The sequence below is a fragment of the Apis florea genome, unplaced genomic scaffold (genome assembly GCF_048593485.1).
Source record: "Apis florea isolate Af1SG1 unplaced genomic scaffold, ASM4859348v1 contig_3158_pilon, whole genome shotgun sequence".
Lineage (NCBI taxonomy): Eukaryota > Metazoa > Arthropoda > Insecta > Hymenoptera > Apidae > Apis > Apis florea.
In genome coordinates, this window is record NW_028256713.1 from 7,061,025 (window position 1) to 7,084,764 (window position 23,740).

Genomic DNA, 23,740 nt, shown 5'->3' on the forward strand with positions numbered 1-23,740 from the left:
AGAAGCATCTTCGATTATTTCATTTAATTCGTTTATGCATGCATCCAATCTTCTTTTTACATTTTTTGCATCAAATTTTGAATTCTTTAATAAATTAATTTTTTGTATTTTATTATGGAAATCTGAAATGAAATTATTTCCACGAACTTCTGCGCCACCACCCATTCGATTTATTGAATATTTAAAAAGTTCACTTTCATCTTCCGTATTATCTGTTAGATTTATTTTGTACTTATTGTTAGTCAATTCATTTTTCATTTTCGATTCAATTTTATTTTCTTGCGATTTTTTCTTTTCAGATTCAATTAATTTACACGTGTAATTAACTTTTGCACATGTTATATTGTTTTCACTATTTGTCAAATCTTCTAACTGATATTTTTCATCATTCTTTTGTTCTTCTGTATTTGTTAATTTTGTTATGTTTACATCAGAATCTAAAGTTACAAAAATATTAGTTTTCGATGAAAATTCTATTTTTTTATTTGGTTTTAAAACATTGTTATCCTTCATATATGATTCTATCTTGAAAAAATTTAAAAAAGATCGTTTCCTTTTACGATCCATTGTTAAGTCACACTGAGTTCCCTGAGAAATTTTCATCTTTCTTTCTTTTTCCATGTTTTCAAAAATAAATTCTGAATCTCTTATTTGTAATTTTTCACTCGTTAAAAGATTATTTAAATCTGTTACATAGTTAGATGTTTTATCATCAATTTTTTTATATTTTGTTTTATAATTATTTAATAAATTATTTTTTAATAAACTTGCAAGACTATCTGATCTTTTCGAAAAAATAAATTTATCAAATTTTATATTACTTTGAGAAGTGTTAAGATCATTTTCAAAACTGAAAAACATGTTGCAAGCATTTTCACTTTTTTTAAATAATTTCTTTTTTTTATCATGGTTAACATTTTTTAGAGCACTGATTTCGTCTCGTAATTGTAAAATTTTATCATTTACGATAGTTATAATTTTTGCAATATCATTTAAATTGATTTCTTCATCTTGGACGTGAGAGTAACAACGATTTGTCGTTGATTGTTTTACATGCATTGACATTTCTATTAATATTTTTATATAACAGCATATTATATATTCAAAAGAAAATGCTTACAATAATAATGTATTTTGCCTTGTGAAGTGAAAAAAATTAATTTCTTCTTCTATGTTACATTAAATGTTTACATTATTTCACGATGAAATTATAGGTTATGTTTGTGACATTACAATGAAGTAAATTCAGATTGGCGCGAAGTTCATCTGTTCTTGTATTTTAATTAAATATTAAAATAGATATGTATATATTTTTGGAATTGACAAATATGTTACATATTTTATGAGGTATAATATGTCCGAAAAATATGTGAAGGAAATTTTTGAGAAGCTTGATGAAATTGAGAAATTACATGCAAAACTACGCAGTTTGGTGCCTCGCGTAAAAAATAATGAATTAGAAATCACGGAAAACAAACAATCTGTTGCGAAAGAAACGAAAGAGAATAAACATTTACCAGAACAAAAACCTATCACTTTAAAATCAAGGATAAGAAAGTTATTCAGTAAAAAAACGAAACCTCATTTAATGAAATATTTTAAAAAGTTTAAAAATAATTCTGGCAATAAATGGAAAGAATTAAAAAATCGTTTAGCAGCTCTAAAAGAACCTGACATTATATTGGGTAAAAATTAATTACTCGTTTTGTTAAAAATAGATATATTTCATTCACTACAATTGTTTCTATTAAAATTTTCAGTAAGCAGAGCTTCTCAAGTATCAGATGGTGATATATCAAAATTAATTTCAGAAGAAAAATCTCCAAAAAAAAAGAGAAAATTATTTAACAGAAAAAAAACGGCGCCACAAGATTTTCCAGATCAACTTTTAAAGCACTTAGGTTATTTTTATGATTCTAACCCAATTTTAAATGACTATGTAGTATCAATGCATGATCATGGTTTAGGTAAAAATACACCGCATAAAGTGCAGAAAAAGGCAGTTATCCAAGACGAGGATATTGAAACATTAAAAATTGTTTCATCTGCGAAGAAAATCCCAACGACTCCCGATGGATTAAAATGGTCTTCATTACTCCGTCACACCCCGTCCCCATAAATTATCAGGAAAATATACTGACGTTCAATTAGAAATACAATACATATTTCTTTGATGAATTCTAAGATTAATGAAATAATATATTATGAATAATATATAAGTACCGTCATAAGAACTTAATTATAATAAGAAAAATAAGGCGTATGAAGTATGAAACATAGGATGCAATAAGAAGATTGATATTCCATAATTTTTTATATATATAAATATAATTTTTATTTTATTCATTTAAAACTTATTTTGACACATCAAATATCATTTCGTAGTACTGTACTGTACTGCCATCTGAACCAGGATCGAGAATAAATATTGCCATGTGGTGGTACTCGAAGCGGCCCAATGAGAAAGAAACGGAAATATTTGAAAGAAACCTTAGAGTGCGTGGGCTGGCAGATGGGGGCACCGGAAAGGCGGATTCTACCGGAAGTCACGAAAGTTCAAACATAACATTACGATCACGAATAAATTCTTTGTTTTTAATTTATATCGAAATGAATCAAGTTCATTTATAAGATAGAAAAAGATATATTTATATCTTAATATTATTAATTTTTATATACTTTTTATATTGAAACTTTCCATTTGTAACATTAATTAACTTAACATTTCCTTAATTTAATTCTCTAATACTTTTTTCTTTTTCTTGCTGTTCTTTTTTGTTATTGATATATTCTAATTTCAAAAATTAAAAAGAATATTAAAAATAATTTATGACTGTACATAATTTTAAAGTATCTTATAATACAATTGCAAATTCAATATTGTACAATATTGTATGATTAATCGATTTCAATGACGATCAGGTAAATTTAGATGTTGTTCCGTGATTTGCACGGATTCATATTGTATTGAAGACTATTGGAAATTTGACAAAAAAATTGAACTTATAATGTCATTTTCTACGATGTAAAAAGTGGAACTCTGACTTGCGTATATTACATTTTTATTTGAAGCAATGAACAATCAGCACTGGTAATGCGTTTAACGGTTTTTCCTAGGAAAAAAAAATTGTTTTCAAGTATAAATGCAAGCGTTATAAATGTTCATGAATGTTAATAAACAAATAATCTTTTTTTAGGTGAAAGCAGTAAATTGAGTAATCTTTAATTTTGATCCTCTTTTTAATTAAATTTAAAAAAACTACTATGTTATATATATATATGTAATATTACTAATTATATGATCCAATAATCAATGAATTGAATATTATTATTCTAAGAACAAGATTGAAACAAGGTAATAGTGTAATAACATATTTCAAATATTCTTTTTTTATTTATTAAACATTCCATGATATTCATTGTTATTGGACAAATTCTAATTTAAAACTCGAAGATGTCTCAAAATGATATCAGGAGGATAACAGATATTCGGTCCTAAAAACAAGAAGCATCGATAAACAAACTGGCTATACTTAAACGAACCGAGTAAAAGTGCGAATAAACGAGCGTATAAAGAACGTGCCGCTGCTGTTCCTCATGTTCCTTCCTAGGCCCAGTGCTCGTTTTCCAGTCAACGACTTTGTCGGATGTGTTGCACATACGTGCACTGTTGCATGCGGGAAATATGGCGTACCGCATACACGCACGTGGGTCGCGAAGGTGGGGCTATGCCTGCAAGCTATTCCTGGAGTCGCAAGTAGCATAACAACACAGTCCTATACGACGCTGTGTACTTATGTTTCGTTGCGGCCGAGAGATGGGGTAATGGATTGATAACGCAACGACATCTTGAAATTCCTTGCTCTACTTTTTAAAAAATAATGATTCGTGGAAACAATCCCCATATTCGTTTTCGTCGATTTTAATGAGACAAAGAGAGAAAGATATTTGTCGAATCGTATATTAATCAATCATTTAGTCACTAATCACGTTTAAAGCGTGCTTCATAATTCTAGGAATTATCATCACTGTTTCATTGGCTATTTATGATGTAAATGGAAGGATAAAGACAATTTTAAGAATTTCGGTATCGAGAAAATGGGCTATGTATATTTCAAAGGTATATGATATTCATACCTGAACCTTGTTTCTCAAATAAAACAGAAAAAGATTAGAATGTCTGAATACCGCATCTGCGAATAAATTGAATGCGTCTGTAATGCGTTTACTGAATAGAAAGTTATTGTTAATGCATGGTAATGCATAATGAACAACTTATGGGATATTTCTAAGCACTTGACACGGCATTTCGAGGAATTTGAAAATCGCGAAACAACAGATTCACGAAGGGAAATTAATTTTATCGACAAGGGGCACGCGACTTCTCGAGTCACACGGTATTCCTCTCTTTTCTCTTCTTTCCTCTATCGTCCTTTGCCCCGTCCCCACCATTCCACAGTTTTGTAATGCCTCTCTGTCTCTGGCACTTCCTGTGTTCCGCCACGTTCACCTGACTGCCGGCACCTGCCTTCATAACTATCTAGGTGTACACAGCATATAGAAGCAAAGCGTGTATCCTATGGGACTTTAGTTTCTCCGCTCGTTTCATCGGCCACGGTGTACTCTCTGGCTTGTGCCTACTAGCGCACACATTCCACCTGGAAACACGCCGAGTGCGCTACACGCAGTCGATGTTACGCTGTCGTTCACCACGGCCGGACTATCGGAGCTTTTCCTCTCCCGCTGATAACACTCACGCCTCGAACCGGCGCCCGATCATTAGTGTCCTCCGCGGCCACGAATAATTCAATTTCTCCAGGATTACCATTGGAATCGAAAGGTTCGATTAGTATAAATAATCCTATTTCTTCTTTCTTTGATATCTCTTTTTATTACCTCTTCTGCTACCTGGTGCATTGTCGAATTTTTCCAAAGAATAATCGAAGGGACCTATTATTTAGATTTTGAATAATAACAGGTATTGAAGGTCCACCGCGATCCTCGAAACCCATTGTGATCTTTGTTGAAAGGAAGCGTAGTTCGGATCTATATTTGAATTTCTATCGGAATAGAATTTCTGTTGGATCATTGATATTGTTTAATAAGCCATGTTTTTTATTTTTCATGTTCTGATTGAGAAGAAGGAAGAATAGATCGTGGAACAAGGATGGCATAGAAGATTTAGAATAGCTGATCTCGAGGAAGCGTGCCGAACGATCCTTTTCCGTTTTACGTCTCGAGCTCGATATTTCGCGAGTTGTTGCGATAGTGAAGGATTTGTTTAGTGTAATAACTCGAAGCCGAAAGGTGAATCTTCACTGTAAAGTGACTGTTTGCACGTGGAGCTGATTCCTTTATCGTTGGCTTCAGTGCTTTATAATGTCATCTGGATTTCGTAGCCGGTGAGTAATTCTTGCACAAGTTTCTTAATAAAACCAACCAAGTATTCTACTCTCTCTATTATTATATCTATGGTAGATTAAAATTAAAAATTTTCTAAAAATTATTACGATTAAAATCGATGAATTTATTATATCTTTTTTTCCACTATTATTTTTTATTTTCCAATATTTAAAAAATTATTAATTGCAAGTAAGGATTACCTCAGGATTTAAAGGTATTAGAGAGCGCTATAAAACATTCACGATCGATAGAGGTGATTATTGATGGAAAATCCCAGAGTGCTGATTTGAAAAACAAATTTCGGATATTGCTAGTCAGGACAGGTAGAAAAACCTATTGAAACAATGGGCTCGTGCGTTTCTTCTCATAGGCGGCTGTAATGGCGTCCCTCTTGGCGTGAATACGCACGTGTTCCGGCCGCGTTCCAAGAGCGAGCAATTTCGATTCTTCCATAGCTTTCCCACAACGATCCTCTTCTTGAAACTTTATTCGCTTGAAATAACTCCACAGGGAATTCTAAACACGTTAAAGAATCATTATCATAATAATTCTTATTTTCTTCTCTCGTCAAGTGAAAGAAAGTGAAGAAAATATTTTTACTTTCAGAAACTTATTTAATTCATAAGCACCTTCTTCGATTCGATTTAATTCTTTTTTCGCAATAAAGTTCCATTCTCAATATTGATTCTATTCCGTTCTCTTATTCGACAAGAAATTTTAATATTATCAATTAAAAATTATTCGAATCGTACCAATATTCCATCGTGTTAATTGTTGATTGATAATTATTAAATTGCACTGATCGTTCAACGCATGGTAATCGTAACAAGGATGCGTATAGTGATATATAAACTGGAACAGTGAATTATTAATTCGAAACAATCCGATTGACGAGGGAGAATAATGAGGCCGCATGCATCAACCGACTGTTTACTTATTGCCGCGTGTGCTATTACAAAGCAACTCAGTATCTACCTTTCGTTTCTCGGCTACTGGCTGCTAAGTGGCTTGTTTCAATGGAAAATACACCGCTAATAAACGTTAATTTAATCGTATCGAATGCAATACGTATCCACTATTAACAACTTTCTATTAACAAGGATTTTAGATTTACAATTTTCAATTCATACGTTTGATCCGAAGGGGAAGGAAGAATTCTCGAAATTGAAATATAATAATAATTTCGAGAATCGATTTTTTTTAAATTTAATTCGTTAATTCGAAATTAACTCTACAAATATGAAAAGTAACTTTATTTAATGGATTTTTTGATCGTCGAACTTTGTACTTATGGAAAACTCTGCATTAATTAATACCACTCAAAGAAGATTGATGAACATTTACATTGATTGATTTCTTCACAACGCTCTACAGTTTTTCCCTAAAGTAAAATTTTTTATTCCTACGAGTACAATCGATATGATTTGATGGATGGAGGAAAGAAAGAAGGAAAATTAATAAGAATAATATGTGGGATGGCAAGAGTGCATCCGATGACATTTTCCTCGCGTCACGTTCACGCCTATCTGGTGGCAAGAATCGCGCGCGTGCATACGAACGCTTCGTTACATTCTCGAAGACAACCTCGAGGCCAGGATCTCCGACTTTCTCTCATCTCTGTGCATCCATCTTAGGTGTGCGGTTGCATATGCACGGAATGCTGCTGCTGACCGATAAACACCCGTGACGATCAAAGCGATCAAAGACTGACCGATCACCGAGTCTCTTTTTATGGCGCCTTCTGAATGTTTCTACGAATGGTATTCGATTTAAGCTGCTTCTGAAATTTTCGGAATGTTGAATTTTTTCATCCTTTCTTCATCACGTGAATAATGCATAATAAATCGTATCAAAGTCTATTTTATCCTCCTTTTTTTCCCCCTTTGAATTCTAATTTGAATATTTTAGCTAGATTTTCTTTAGGATGAAAAAATTTCAGAGTTAAGATTATTAAAAATCGTGTACAACTTTTTAAAAAAATATTTTATAAATAGGAAAATGTGACATTTTGAAAAGAGAGATAATTTAATTCAACGAAATAAATTTATTAGGGAATTCAAGTTGGTAAACCTTATAAGAATTCTTCGTGTTACGTTTAACCGAGTTTCAACATACCTGTTTAAGGTGAATGAATTAGTATGAAAGGGAGAACACCGAATTCCAGCGCATACTTGTACATATATGCGAATAGGAGAAGGGTCTGTAATTCCACGTACCACCTGCTCCGATCGTAGATTCAACATCGCGTCTCCTATTTTATTTCCTTTTCACTTCGAATGTTTCGATTCTTTGGAATCCTTTACGAGAAAAAAGTATTCTCTGGAAAAGATTTAATAACAATTTCAAACCGTGTTAATTACATTTTGAATAACATTAAAATCGATATATTCATAAGTTACACGTGATTAATCAATTTTCAAACGTTTTATTATTTAAAAAATATTTTGAAGAATATAGAATACTCTGGCATTACGAGTACCTCTTCATCTTTTTTTTTTTTTTTTTCGCCTGTTTGTTTCGGCATTTAACTGACCTTCGGCGAGTTTATGCAAAATTGGAAATCACCGTGAATACTAAAACTGCATGGAAACGTGTTACTCTCATCGCTAGTCGCATCGCGGCTGCAGCTGCCTGCCTCTGTGTGACAGCTGCAGCTTTTTACTCACTGCACTGGTTACTCTGGTTTCCATGTGCGGAAGACGTCGGACACGTATGATCGTGCTGGTCGCACGCCACTGGCCGATAAAAAGACCGTGGAAAAAGGGAGGGAAACGACGCAATATGATATCCTATTACACATATAAATTATAACAATATATAATTACCGTAGACAACTTTTTGATTCTCCCTCCATGTCGATTGATCTTAAGGATTGGTTACCCGTGTGGGAATGATCGAATAAATTTCCACGTAATTTGTGTTTACGTATTTCATCGTGCACATTGATGCGTTATTTGTGGATCTTTTAGAAAATAATAACGCGAGAATGCATATTGTGATTAATTCTGTGTGTTGCTTGTAAAAACTCGTAGTCCTTGAAGCTGTGTATTTCGATAAAATATTTCGATGTTTCATGTGGTGGGCGACGTGTCACGATATTCTATATCCTGTTTATTGCAAATTGGTTGGAACTGAAAAATAAAGTTTCGTTATAGGACACATTGAATAATTGTTAATGAAAGAAAGATATAATTAAAATAGAATTTCGTTGAAACAAATTTGATTTCTTACTTCGATTATAAATTAAGATTTTTGTATACTCCGTTGTCGTTGTATTATCATAATCTTGTAATAACAGAATGTTTTTAATAATTGCAATATCCTCCAGTAATTATCTCAACTTTCTGTGAACAAATTTTAATTCTATAAAATTTTATGTCTCGTTAATCCTGTGATCAGATTGCGACAAATTTACTCGATAATTTCATTTAATAGACAATGGGCGTTGTCATATAAGTTAATCATCCAACGATGTTGATTCGTATAATAATTACCATCTACAGTATCAACTCATTCCAAATTTGAACGGACACATCATCCAAAAATCTTCTAAATTATCTCACTATCATTCATATTATCAATTCACTTCAACGAATACAACATTCCACGTAACATCACTCAATAGCAGTCAATAGCAGTATTTAAAAATCTTCTAATCTTAAATTATCCTATCCAAATTCACTTCAAACAAAGAATAATTGAATTCTGGATAATTTTGAACAGCAGCCAGAAACGTGTACCAAAGCTCGACACGGGTGTGAGGGACATCTGGCCAGTGATCCATCCGAAAATGCACCAGATGCAGGTGCATCCTCGATCCGTGCAAGCGGTGCGTTCCTCCGTGATTTCATCGTTATTTTACCCAGTCGAGTTGAGTTCGAAAGGTTTCTTTCCACGTTGAAAATTGGGAGTGATTTCACAATTGAGGCGAACAGATGTTGCGCACGCTTTCGAAGATGTTCAACGTCTGGGAATATTGTTGATACTCAGATTTCGCTTTTCCTTCTGCGTAAAATTGGATTGCTCGTGGAAATGATATCGAGCCAGTTATCTAGATCGAGATCCTGGTTGTTTAGATCGATGGAAGAAAGGAAACGGAATGGCGGTCGAATATTCATGATCCTTAATTACACGTTGGTAGGCGATTGTGGAGATGAAGATCGAAATAAGAGAAAGATGTCGTGTGATGATAAGCTGTTGGCTGATTCTTTTGTGGTGTTAGGTAAATTGAGGGAAATAAAATTGCTGAAATTTCCTGTTGAGAATTATACAAGATGTATATTTGTACGATATCTTTTAGTTGTTGTGCAACTTTCTCGAATTCTTTTATCCATTATCTGTGTGCATCGTTGAAAAAAATGAATAATAAAGGGATAAAGGTACGATAAAAATAAATGATCGAAAAAATGGAGAAAAGAATTTTATAGAATTGGATAGTAGCAATAAAATTTAGAATAGAATAGAGAATAAGTAAAATTATGAATTGATTAAAGAATTTTTTAATTTTTCCGTGTATATTATTAGAGTCTTAGATAACAAAATTACCTAATTTCCCAAATTAAAATTCATATCCAGCGTAATTGAATTTAATTTTAATTTAATTCAACATAATTTAACTTCTTAAATTATACACGGCGGAAAAATTAAAAAAAGGAAATTAAGTTCATTACCCACGAATGGTAGAAATTTATATAATAACTTATGCGTGCCCTCGTAAAACAAGCAACGAATAAACACGAATGTATTTTCCTTCTGAAAAAAATAGTCAAAGGAATAATATAACTGCGTTTCTCGTTTCGCTCGCCGAGTGAACGACGTGAATTCGAATTAACCGTTGTTTTATGCGAATAGCTGACGCACTTGCAGCACGAATGGATATATTCGAGAAGGTTGGTTGGAGGTTGAGACACAAGATGAACTGGTGCCTATCCTTTCACTTGGCCGTTTTGTGATACGAACCTCCCTACTTGCGAATGCTACTTAAACGTGTGTGCGTCCGTTTATCCTTAAGGCCGATTACACAACCAAGCGAATACAGGGTGTCCCGTTTGCTCGGAATTCCTGCCACTTTCCCGATATGGGATCTAACATCTCAAGGATTTTGCTCGTTGCAACGTCACCTCGAACCGGGGAAATTTTCATTGATGAACCTTAAAAAGAGAAATATCGAGGTTTTTAAAGGAAGATCAAATTTGTAATTTGAATCAGAATCGTTCAATTATTCTTACTTTTGATCGTTTCGAAGCGATCGATGCGAAAATTTATCATGTTTATCAAGGGTTTAATTATATATTCGATGGGAGGTGTTTGGATATATTGGAGAACGAGAATTTATGATTCTTCTACTTCTTCTGTGGTATAAATAACAAATAAACCACCCTGTACATATTTCCAGTCAAAGTTCATTAAACCCGCAACAACTTTCATCATCCTCTTTCACAAAAATTATTCATTTGAATACCGACAAACCGACGATAACAAACATTTCGAACAAACTTTTCAGATTAACAATAATGTCGAGTTGGGAACAAAGAGTTGTGACAAATTAGAACAATGCAAGTTCCCAGAGACGGTCACGGTAATGGAGAACGATTATATAGTAGCTTCTATACGACTTTCTTAAATATATTGCTTAAAGGCAAGAAGATGCACTTAAAGGCATTTGTTAAGAATTCGCCTGTAAGTTGTCAGTACTGCTTTCGTGTTAATGGCTCGAGTGGAATGCATAGATTCCACGGACAAACTTGAAGCTTTGTATGGATGTCGCGTCGAGATCGTATGCGAGAGAAGAAGATCGAAGAACAATTTCGAAGAATTATCGACTCAACGAAATATTGAAGATTGATGTCCGTTACAGTTGGAAAAGGATGAGTTTCGTAACAACCACCGGCGTGATGAGCCGGCTACAATGTAATTGCGCCGGATAACCGGCCAATCTCTCGAAACCGGTCGTAATAGTTTCGACTTCCGCTGGATCAATCGAATCACTATAACTTTCGTCAATGAATGAACACGATGAATTAATGAAAAACGTCGTCTTGAATTCGAGTATTATCCATTTTCTTATTACGTTTATTTTTTGCATTTTGATATCAAGAGATAAATTAAATTGAAAGAATTAATAAGTAATGAAGCTCGATAAATCTAAAAAATAATATATTTCGAAGTATGAATTCGAAGTAACAGGTTTTTCAGAAGTAACTGGAAGCAATTGATAAATTGAAATCGATTTGTTCCAAAAAATTGATAAATTCAGATATGTCTTACCTTGAAATTGTTTAATGAATTCAAGATGATTTAACTTTGAAGTAATAAATTTGAATGGTATTACGAATTGCAAAAATTGAGGTTAATTAACGCTCATTATGATACATTTTATAATTATTAATTAAGGTTAAGACGTTAAATTTAAAAGTGTGAAAATGATCTCTAAATTATTAGTAGCTAAACGATTTAATTAACTTCGAAGGAGACGTTTATTTTTATTTTAACAATTAGATAAATCATTATTAATACCTTGATACATCATATTGAATTTCTCGTTCATTTTTATTGATCCGTTAATTGTTTCGTTAAACTACCTCAATAATAGTTTAATCCGCACAATATACATACTGTCTATTTCATTTTCATAGATCTTTCTAAGAATCAACTTTTCAATTTGGCTGTCATAAAAATCAATATTATCACAATTTATTCCTCATACGTTCATAAAAATCTTCTCTAAAAATAGAAAACATTCATTTAAATATCTTCTGATCATTCAAAGAGTCAGGAAACACAATTCACAAGAACTCGCACATTATGATACACGGAACAATATTCAAATGTACGAACCGTATAAAAATCTCAATAAAAACTTCTCATAGACTCTCTGTCAATGTGACGTAACAATACCAATCCATTATTATTCCCCATAAATACCGGAGAACACGAAACAAAGAATAAATCTTCCATACCTGCAATTAACGACGAGAATATTTATGTTCCTCCATCATTATACATGTACACCATCGAGTCGCGAAGAACCCTCGGGATACACGTGATACGTGACTACGTATACTCATCCAGGACCACGAGATTTCCCCTTCCAGGTGCCTGAAAGGGAGCAGATGTGCACGTGGACGCAGGAAGTTTAGTTTCACAGAAGGAGCAGCTGACCTACACCGCGCATTCCTCGTGCAAGAGGATGGTCTCGGTGGTTGGCTTCGAAAAAAGGGGGTTGATTGCTCCGTGGAGCTAGGTACGGCCTAGATATACACCCACATGTTGGCACGAAAAGAAAGGGGGCCCCCCTATTTGAGAAACCACTCCATTAATGTGCACGTTCATTTCCTCGATGCATACTTTCATTTCATGTTTTAAGGGATACTTATTTGACACGGGAAACGAACTCCCTTTTTCTCTTTTTTTTTTTTCAAATCATTGGCGAGAATATTATTGTTCCCTTTGGAATCGAAGATTTACCATTATTTTTATTCTTCGTAATTTTCTTTTCATTGGTTGTTGTAGATTTTTCAAACGAATCGCTTATATTTGCTTACATTTGTTTATATGTATTATATATGGAAGTAATATGCACTGAGTCTTGTTTAATTAAACTTTTCAAACGAAAAAAAAGTGTTTTTTTCACCTTTCATTGTAGACATATTAAGAATATAATTCAAAATTATACGATGCTTTCGTTTATACGAAATATAACAAAAAATTAAAAGAAAGTTAATCCATCATTATAAATTCTTATTATATAATGTGCTTCTTCTTATCTTATAAACCTTATTTTTCATAAGTATCTGCATATAAAGACTGATTATCTTATTTCCAAACATTCTCACTTGTTGTCAATATCCAAAACATTTCATTAGAAGGGTGCATATATAATTTTTTTTCCATTTTACATAAGTTCTTTTAAATTCCATAATTTTTCGGCACCATTATCTGAAAAACATAATCAAACTGAAGGAAAAAAATAGAAAAATTCTTCAAAGAATTTCCTCCAGAAAATTCACAACAAGATTAAAGCTAAAACTAAAGGATTGAATCAATGGTCTCCATAAGATGGTTTTTATCTCAATTCTGGAAGGACCGGAATGAGAACACGAGGCAGAAGTTAGACCATGAGAACGAGGTAATGGCATACGAGAGGAGAAGGTGGCAGAGGTGGGTGAAGAGGATGAGGAGGAGGCAGAAAAGCTGCCGGTCAGATTGTGAGCCAAGCGAGGAGGGTTGCAGCTGCTGTGACAGCTGCAGACTTCCCAATATTATTCGCTGGGCCGCTCCTATCCTCCGAATGGTCCCTCACGTCGCCTCTCCAGGTGCTGCTCGCATCGGCGCCTCGAAAAATCCTTCTTTGTTCGAGCTGAACGCTCTATGCGCTGTCTGCCCCGTTCAATATCGATCTGGGATGAATTTTTATCGATTTCACGTTATACTGCGATGTGAAGAAAATTTATTTTTATTTCTGAAGGGTATATAAAATTGATTTTCTGAAGAGATATTGTACTTCACCTTTCTGCATGTTTATATCAAGGAATTTTTTATTATTTGAAGTTTATGTAGAAAATGAAATATGTTAAAAACTTGTTTCATATTTTTTGAGATGTTTTGCAATATATGTTATGTGTGAGGAATATTGATTAGGAATTTCAAAGCGAGATTGATTTTCGATTGAATATTTATTTCTAGATTTTTTAATAAATATATAATATTCAATACTTGTGAAATAATTTTATCCATCTCAAAAATTATTTCATCATCGAATACCAATCGATTGCAATACAAAGAAAATTTATTTTTCTTCTTGAAGAGACATTCGTTCTCTTATAACTCATAATTCACAATTTTTTTTAAACATTTTAAAATATTTTAAAATATTTCTCTCTATATAATTATCTCCATCCAATATTATTCTTGATTCCAAGCTGATCAGTTTTAAAGTATAAAAAACACATTCAGTGCATGAATTATTGCGTAATCATCAACATATTCAGGTCGGTAGCTCGACCTTTCCCCAGTATGTACCTGTGCCGGATGCAAAACTGGACTAAACGTCAAGGAAACGTGTGTCTACCACTGAACCTACGTAATCGCGATTTCCCTCGTGATTACAAAAACGTGCACCAGAAATCTATGGAAAAATCGTGAAACTGTCAGTTTCAAACCTGTTGAAGAATAAAAAGAGCTATTATTATTTCGAACTTACAATATGGATTTTGTAGTTTGATAACTTGTAACATGTTTGACAACTTTCTACTTTGTTTTTTACTTAGAAAATCGATGGTGAATCATTAAATTCTCGTTTGAATCGCTCCATTTCCGTTTATCGACATGTAATCGAGTTGGTTTAGAATAAATCGAGTAGATGATGAAAAGATGCCGATGAGAGGACGGTTTTTCTGAGTTCCGGTTGCATTGAGATATTCTGTATGCTGGCGGTTCTGATAAGTCAGCATCTGGTCTGGAAATCGGAGAAACTGGTTATTAAGGATATCGGATCCCTTGACACGAGAAACGTTACGCACCAATTACATTAGTGTTCGATATTCCATCGCAAAAGTGGCCTGAATGGTATTGTTGGAAAATGCAACGGTTTGCATCATATTTCTTCATATTAGATCCAAACGATTAATTTTTTAAGTTTTCAAAATTTTCTTTTGATTCAAGATATCTTATTTTTTTGTAATATTTTTTTATAATGAAATATTTGATTTTATAATTTGTAATTCATGTATATATGGAATATATTCTTTTCAATTATTCTTATGTAGCTAGAAAGAAAATCTTGTATATTGAATATATATGTATATATATATATATAATCTTGTATATGTATATAGAAAGAAAATTAGAATTTCATAAAATAATATTACCTTAGAATTTCTTTAAAAAATAACTTCTTATGCCTCTTATCATTAGTATAACTTCGTAATGTGATTTTCGTCGATATCTAAAATAATTTATCTTATATTTAATATATTATATCTATATCATATTTTTCCTAAAATATAAAATAATTGATCCTTTAAATTCTATATAAGATAAAATAAAATAAAATATTTCAGAAACTCAAATTGAAATCTGTAAAAAGGGATGTCGACGACAACTATCGAAACTCATGTAAGTTTACTCTTATGAAAGAATGATTTTGATCTGAGAGAGAAAAAAGAGGGGAGAGACACCTGCCCTATGTATAAGAAGGGACGAAAAGGTGCGTGATCGTGAATATCATATCTGTGAAATTATAGTATGTCCTTAGGGAATTAATACAACCTGACATAGCGCACCTGCTGCGAATTTTAAATAAAAGAATCCTTATATTCGAATTTCAAACCATCCCTATCATCCTTCTCTTCTTGACGTTTCTTTTCTTCTGTGAAGAGAAGAGCTACAAATAAAAATGAAACGATAAATGCAAATATAGTTGTGCTAATATTACAATTAATAAAAAATAAATTAAGTTTTTTGAACTTTTTAATAAAATATTGAAGTTTCTCATTTAAAAAAAGAATAAAAACAACCCTATTTTGAATTATTATTTAATAGTTATCTAACAATTATAAAATTTATTCTAATAATTTAGCAATTCATTTTGAATTATTTTTACAAAATATCAAATATCAAAATAATTTTCCAATTTATCATTCTTATAGATACATATACATTGTTCATACACATATAAAAATAAAACAATGAATGAACGACGTTCACGATAATACTTCGTTATCCATCCAAGGTGAACAATGCTATTTATATGGGCTAGTCGAAGGCTTTAAATAGGAATCCTTACAATCGACTTCAACTATCCCTGACATAGCTCGTAGTAATAACGTTTCTCTCGATCCGTTTCGATTTTTGAAATAGATTTTATTGTCTTCGACATCGTGATTGCATCAAATTAGGGATTGTCATGGCACGAAATTGGATTATTCGCAAGAACATATGTTAAACTAATTAATATCGATTTAGGAAGTTATTCGAACGAAACGTGCTTCGAATTTGATGTGAATTGGTCCCCTGAGGTGAGGTTCAGAATATATCAGGGAGAAAAAAATGACATACCCATTTATCTGACGGTCAGTTGGAATTTTCTGGTCAAAGAAAATAGGGAACAGATGCTGTGAACTCTTGAACTATGCGGGCTGAATTAAACATTCGTTCTACGAATCTTTTGAATGTCTGTAATAGGTATGAACTCAAAGGGTAAAGCCATTTGGTCGAAATTGTGTCGCTTAGACAACATATGATGATGAAGGAACTGACTAAAGCATTAGAAATTCGGAAGAGAATCGATATCAAATATTTTTAGATCTGATAATATTTCTCAGAGCGAAATGATATTTATAGATATATGAATTTTTTTATCTTTACTTTTGAACAATCGTTACAAAAATTAAGATATTTATAATAATAATATGAAATTTGTAACTTAAAAAATTAAGCTCATCTCGATTTTATATAGGTAAAGGTTATTTATATCCAAAATTTTTTTTTTGTACTGAGTTTGAGCTTTTGAAAAATCTAAAAAATTCAAAAATATTTATTAATATCACCATTAAATTGTACAATAATTCGTTAAGTTAAATATTTGAAATCTTTTCACAAAAAAAATAAAGAACAAATTCGAGAACGATATATTTCAATTGCCAAAGATTTTTTTTGTCTGTGAATGATTCAGAATAAATTAACTAACTATTTCTCTTCCTCTCTTTAAATCGTTTATTTTTATGTTCCACTTATTCTGTTAGTTCTCTACTGCATTCCATATGGCATAATTGTCTTTCATTTAATTATCATCATCATCTATAAACATAAAGAGGTGATATATAAATGTGCTCTGTTTTCGATTGTCCTGGCAAAATAATGTCTCACCAAGATCGAAGGCGGAGTCTTCGCGGATGTTCCTTGTTAGAACGCTGGGGTACCGGTTTGTATAGCTGGCCAGAAGGCTCGATTCCGGTCTGGTGGGGGGAAGGTCGAAGAAGGCCGCAGCTGGCTAGATCCTGTCCGCGTACATACAGCTGAACGCGGTTGAATGTAAGGAACATGCCTTGCCAGTTGGGCCTTACAATGTCGTTTTCCTCCCCTCCACTGTGACGGACCTGCAGTTGGCAACACGAGTATGTCTTTACCGATCACGAATCGCTATTGGACAAATTCTTTGTCTTGGAAAGGGCGTCAGTAAAAGTACCGCTTTGATAGCGGCTACTTCGACTACCTGGTTCCTATCAACACATCGATAATCTTGATTAGTTATTGGAGTGTCCACTGTAGAAAGAAAACATAGATAATTTTTCTTCGAATACATTTACCTGGATTTTTAAAACGATTTAACTTCGATATTCACTTAACCTCTATTAAAATATTTAGTCAAATATTAGTTAACCTTAAAAGTAGTAAATTTTGATGTTTTTTAAAATTAGTTTTTCTATTATTCTTTGTTTATTTGATTTATACAGTTATTAATTTCATTACAAAAATGGAACAAGTTTGGAGAAATTAGAAAAAAAATAAAAATAAAAGATATTGAATTCTATTATTTTTAACCATACCTTAATATAAAATCATTTCATATTATTTATTACGTATATTGAACCGATCCTAGGTAACCTTAAACGATTTCTAAACCACGATCCATGAAGTTAGCGGCGATTGTACTTGTGCCACATATCCGATAATCTCTTTCACACGTTCCTTCATTCACCGTCTTTCCCTGGTCACTATCCTTGTCTCATCAACGCCATTAAACTTCTCTCGTTCTTCTCTTTTGCTTCGTTCACTAAAATAAAGAAAAAACAAGAAGGCAACGGATTACTTTGACGAAAAAAAGTTTATATCTCTTGAAAATTATATCGTGGTTGCGTTCGTCTTACGCGATATCATTTTATACAGTCTCGCTTCCTCTTATAATACGAACCACCCCATTAGCCATTTTCCACTATGCTTGTCCTTGTTTCGCACGCGTTGCTTCTCACTTTCTATCGTATCTACCAATCAGCGCGCTTGGTCCAGCGGGCATGACGCGACCGTTCCACAGAGAGGACCGACCGACCGGACTGCGAACAGTCTGTCAGTAAACTTCGTGGCGTGCGTTGCTAGCGCGCGTGCTAGCAGACCGTTTCCATGCGTGTCACGACACGGATACACGCCAGATCTCTCGAACTGCTTATTAATATTTATAAGCGGTTGGTTAACGCTTCAAAGTGAATTCATAGTTTGTGAAGATCAGGCTACAGAAGATTTGCGTCTGAACAAATGCTGACATCGAATTCCCTCGTTATTTCTTGTGTTTTGCCCATTTTTTAAACAATCGCGAGTGTCGAAACGCGCATTGAACTCACTGAATTAGATATACACGTACAGATAGTAGTATTATTGTATATTATATCAGTGAAATTTTGGAAAAGAAGAAAAGATGGTGCGTGGTCTGTCGCAGTGGACGAAAACCTTGAGCTTCCCTGCGAGGGTGTCCCCCCAGAGGCCTGCCAAGGAGTCGAAAGGGTTTCATGTGAGCCCCAGTGCTAGTCCCACATCGCCACCCAGCCCGATCAACGACAACATGGACAAGACGCCGATTATTACCGATGAGGTTAGAATCTCTTTTTTTTATTCTAACATGCTTATCGTGGTTAATGGTTAATGCTTTCAAAATTTAATCTATATTAATGATGATTGATTTCATAAAAAAGAAAAATAGTGGTAGATTGTGTAATTCTTTGTATATGTAAACGTAAGTGTGTTTTAGTTTCTGCAAAGTGAATAAAACTCAAAGAAATATACAAATTTAATTTTATATATTGTTTAACTTATAAATGATCTCGGTTAGGCATGCCAACTTCCACGTAGGTCATTCCTCGAATATACTGGAGCAGCGTTTCAAGTTTATCGTCATACGTGTTTCAGATAACGGTCTGTTGCTATACGCTTCAAGCAACCATGGTTTAATCGTCAGTTATGTGCTGCATTTCAGTTCTCCCTGCATTTGCACTTATAGTGGCCTGTACGTTTGTTTACTTTCACATTGATACTTCACATATTGATAATTCATTAAAAAAAAGTATTACTAAATAAACGTGACATTAATTTATACTATTTCTAATTGAGATTTATCTCCCAATTTATCCCCCATATTTATTTAAAATTACTATAAAAACATATTTTTTTAATTTTTAGAAAATAAAAAATTTTACTTCCGTTTATCATTCGTTATATTCAATTTCATAACCATGTCGAACAGCCATGTAATTTAATCTTCATGCGAATAAAGGGAAACCGCAGAATGGGGGAAATCTATTATTGGACAAAACGGAAACAGAGGGTTGCATTTCGATATCATTTACAATAGCACCATTCATGATTCTATATCGTTATTGGCACAGATTCAGTTTTCTACCTATACGCGCCCTTGTTAATATATTACATATTAATTCTCTTATTAAAATAAATACATACCTTTGTAACCATTTGGTATCGATTTGTGAGCACTTTTGCCAGAAACAAAACATTGTATAATGAAATATTTATAAATTTGTAAATGCACTGAAAAGAGAGAATTTTCATATTCATTCTTTGAGTGTAGTCAAGCAATTCAATGCAAAATTAAATTATTCTTATGGCAGCTTTAATAATATAGTGTAATGTAATGTAATAATTATTTTTTGAATACATACTTTTTAACTAATATTTTCTTTTTTTTTTGCAAATTATATTATCTATAAATTGCAAAACATTTTAATTGTATAATAACACCACTAATTTATAGCGAATAGAATAATCTTTCGTTGAAACAATTACATGGGTAACAAAATCATGAAACAACAGTCAAATGTTTCAACAGAATCGTAGACGAAACTACATAACCTCTTCGCCATCTTTCTATCATGTCGAATGATCGATTTATCTCGATAGCTAGAAATATATCGTTAAATTGTTTGCAAACTTTTTTGAACCTGACCTCGTTCAGAATCGATATCTCTTTGATGACATATCGATTTATTATCGATTGGATGATTATATCGATTATCAACTACAATGCCAATTTATTAATATCGAATTTAAAATGTAACCGTTTCCCTTGAGATTATTCCTTATGTTTTTTAAATTGTTCAAGGAATTGTTTTAAAATTATCAAAAATTATCAAATTATTCATATATATTTAGAATCGTTTCAAATATTTGATTTATTACGTTTTTGATCCTTTATTCTTTATGTGTTTGTATAACAAAATAAATGGAATTTATTCATGGGTAAACAAGGGATTGCTGGAAGTCACTTGACATTGTCACCGTCATTGTTCTCCCTGCCATATTGACCGTGTATTTAAGGAATCGAGTTCATCTTTTTTGCGGTCGGTTTAATCGCTCTAGTCCCCTCAACAACGCGTTGCTAACACACGTGCACGTGTGTTCTCTTACGATTCTCTTACGAACACATTTGCGAACGATTGTACACAACAATTGGGAGTGCCAAGTTTCCGCAAGGGGTGATTGGGGATATTCGGTTGTGTAAACACAGCCTCTGAGAAGATGACAATGGCGCGACTGCAGCCGCTTGACGGCACGTGCCTTATGTTAAAAGCGAGTTTTTTTTTTTTTCACAAACTAAATCATATTATTGATGTGTCTAACCACATCGAATTAATAATCGTATTTTAAAATAATAATTAGCATAATTGCTAATATTGTATTTAGTATAAATAGTTTATGATTTGTTATGACGAAATTAGGTTAGAAAGAAAAATCGCATTTTAACTTGAAAACATCTTTACTAAAAAAACGATCTGTTTCTGAATTTTATTAAACAGGTATGTGCATACTACATGGACTGGTTTTCGAAACAAACGGAAAAAAATAAAATAATAATATTTTTTGTTTTGTTACGTTATGAACAAAGGATCAAAAATCAAAAAAATTAATCAGTTTAATTTTTATAAGATATATCATATAACTTTTACCACAAAACTAAGCTGAACGAAACTGTGAACGCATAGAAATCTCGCGGTAATGGACAAAAGTTTAGCCTCGTAACAGAAAACGCAAAGTCGCGGTTAAAGACGTTCAAGCGTTCTCGGGCTATATAAAATAAAGCGACAGTAAGAGCTGCCAGTGTCGATGAAGGTGGAGGCAAGAAAAGGACCGATGAAGACTGGTCCAAAGGCGGGGAAAGGCGACGGCGGAAGCGTGGGAACCGAGCGTAACAGATGGCCTCGGCTGCTTCCGAACCCGCTCGGCCTCTTTCGTGCACCTTCGTACCATTGGATTTGCTTTCCGTTCTCGCGCGTTTCGTACGTTCTATATATCGATGCAATTCGATTCTCGCAAAAATTTAGATAATTAGATTCGATAATTTTCTCGTGAATTATCATTCTTAGTATATAATATTTAGATTTATTATTATAATAAATTCTTTCTTTAGTTTTAAACAAGATTATAATCGAAAAAATTGCGAAATGTTCAAGAAATCCATAAAATGAATATTTTGAATTTTTGAAAAAGAAAATATTTAATTGATACAAAAAGATCGCAAAACATTTTTATTGTCATCATGAGATAAAGAAGTAAAAAATATTAAAAGAAACAAGATTACATAATTAACTTACAAAGTAAATTGTCATTTGATTGACAGAATTGGTTGAGAGGTTAACAATGATGTAAAACAAAAATTATAATAGAAGATATTAACTGGCAATTTTAGTGCTTAATCTAATACTGTGCACCGATAAAGTCTCAGAAAGTATTCTTTACAGACATACTTTAACATGTTTGAATACAGTTATATTGTATTAGTAATAAAATTGAATGCATATGTATATCTGCATAAAGGTCCTAAAAATCCAATTATTATTATCCAATACAAATATAACAGATAACTTAATTTAAATATCAAGTATTTTTTATGTTTCAATACAATGCAAACACTAACATGATAGATAATAATAATAAAATTATTTTTAGATAATCTAAATTTCAATGAATTTAATGAATCTGTCACGAAATTTCGCGAGTTAGAAAATGATGACAGGAAATTGTCGAAGGAAATATCACAAATACATAATCTTCAGGAAATAACATGCTTATATAGAAATCGTTGTTTCGCATCATTTTAGTTATCTTGCTTCACCATGATTCTGCGACCCATGGGATCATTAAAACAGTTTAATGAAGAATGACATACATATAAACGCATTACAAGAAACTCTCTATTGCCTTTCATGTTTGCATTTTAGTAATTATCAGAAATAATTTTTGGTGTTTTAAAGTATAAAAAAACTTTAAGAAGACGTATTTGAAAGAAAGAACAAATTATAGTGAGAACTGTCATCATTCTATTTTCTCAATTGTTTAATTGCAAATTATTTTACAATCCAATCATATTGATTGTTTTATTACTTTTTACAGGACAATTGACTTTGGATAATTCCTAAAAAATATCATTAAATTAGTTGCCTGTGAGAACTATCTCCAATTAGTTTTTATTAAGTTACATTTGAAGAGTGACTTTTGACTCTTATTTAGAAATATAAGATAACGCTCAAATACTTACATTACAAGTCGCTGTAATTACCTTGTGTTAATTTAAAAGCAATCCCCGTTTCATAGAGGCTACCGCCTTCTTTGCGACCGGAAGTTGCTATGGTGGCTGTTTCTTCCAGTATTGTTCCCTCTACGCATTCCATTGTAATGAACAACTTCTATCTTTTTCTCTCTTTTTGATACTTTGATTGCATGATTTCAGAAAATAGATATATAAGACAATCAGTGATAGAAATTACGTTTAACAGAGTTCTTGAAGTGCGACGATTAAATTTTTTCCTTATCTATTCTCTCCGATATTTTTGAACCGATCCATATTGTTAATTTCGAATTTCTAATCTCTTTAAACACTGATAATAAATAACGAGAAATCTATATTTGATGATTGTCAGTGATTAATATTAATAGCAATTATTATGTTTGCTTATTTACGTAATGATTGGACTGTGTCTTCAGTATCTTCTGATTGCATTAATATTACGAATACATTTATTTGTTTTGTTAAGATTATGGGTAAAAATACAATGATCATGGATCCTGATATGACATTACAGAGAACGAACCGCATAATATTTAGTCGAAATTTAAAAGTTTGTAGATTCCTATGACTAGATAAGATACCAGAAAAATGTGCTCGAAAGATAAAAGGCTATCGGTAGCGCTTTTACTTGGAAATCTATCGCTCCAGTCGTCTTCTTAAATACAACATCCGAATGGAATTTGTACACAAAAATATATCTAAATCGATCGTTTAAAATGTATATTTTGAATGCGATTGGAAAAGATCATTGATCATTAATTTTGAAAA

The 23,740-nt window shown here is 32.5% G+C and overlaps 2 protein-coding genes and 1 long non-coding RNA gene across 6 annotated transcripts in view; 2 read left to right on the plus strand and 1 right to left on the minus strand.

Moving 5' to 3' along the window:
* The first annotated feature begins 558 nt into the window (after positions 1 to 558).
* Positions 559 to 2,826, plus strand: LOC100867341 (uncharacterized). Of its 2 annotated transcripts, XM_012493793.3 has the most exons (3): positions 1,000 to 1,685; positions 1,761 to 1,901; positions 1,968 to 2,826. In XM_012493793.3, exons 1-3 carry the CDS (start codon positions 1,343 to 1,345, stop codon positions 2,117 to 2,119), a joined length of 636 nt encoding a protein of 211 aa, XP_012349247.1. In that variant the 5' UTR covers positions 1,000 to 1,342; the 3' UTR covers positions 2,120 to 2,826. The 2 variants fall into 2 exon arrangements, with proteins under 2 accessions (XP_012349246.1, XP_012349247.1); XM_012493792.3 differs by having other exon boundaries at positions 559 to 1,685; positions 1,761 to 2,826.
* A 554-nt stretch (positions 2,827 to 3,380) lies between these two features.
* Traf4 (TNF receptor associated factor 4) overlaps positions 3,381 to 23,740 on the plus strand; it is a 30,725-nt gene continuing 10,365 nt past the window's right edge. Inside the window, exons 1-2 of one of the 3 annotated variants that reach the window (XM_012493791.3) lie at positions 3,381 to 4,840; positions 5,142 to 5,402. Coding sequence is in view for 2 of the 3 variants with exons in the window: in XM_003698652.4 (XP_003698700.1) it covers positions 18,815 to 18,988 (174 nt within the window). In the remaining variant the exon portion in view is untranslated. Of the gene's footprint in view, positions 4,841 to 5,141; positions 5,403 to 18,462; positions 18,989 to 23,740 lie in introns of those variants that run through there. The other 2 variants (XM_031920052.2, XM_003698652.4) reach the window with 2 other exon arrangements.
* LOC116415336 (uncharacterized) lies at positions 5,507 to 20,924 on the minus strand. The gene is made up of 17 exons (XR_015292501.1): positions 20,070 to 20,924; positions 19,852 to 19,938; positions 18,317 to 19,689; positions 17,712 to 18,178; positions 17,272 to 17,624; positions 17,047 to 17,202; positions 16,462 to 16,920; positions 15,687 to 15,787; positions 15,273 to 15,349; positions 14,925 to 15,170; positions 14,669 to 14,860; positions 13,912 to 14,564; positions 11,920 to 13,834; positions 8,229 to 8,534; positions 7,519 to 7,722; positions 6,033 to 7,183; positions 5,507 to 5,919 (listed from the first exon to the last, which is right to left on the minus strand). It is a non-coding gene; the product is annotated as an uncharacterized LOC116415336 (long non-coding RNA).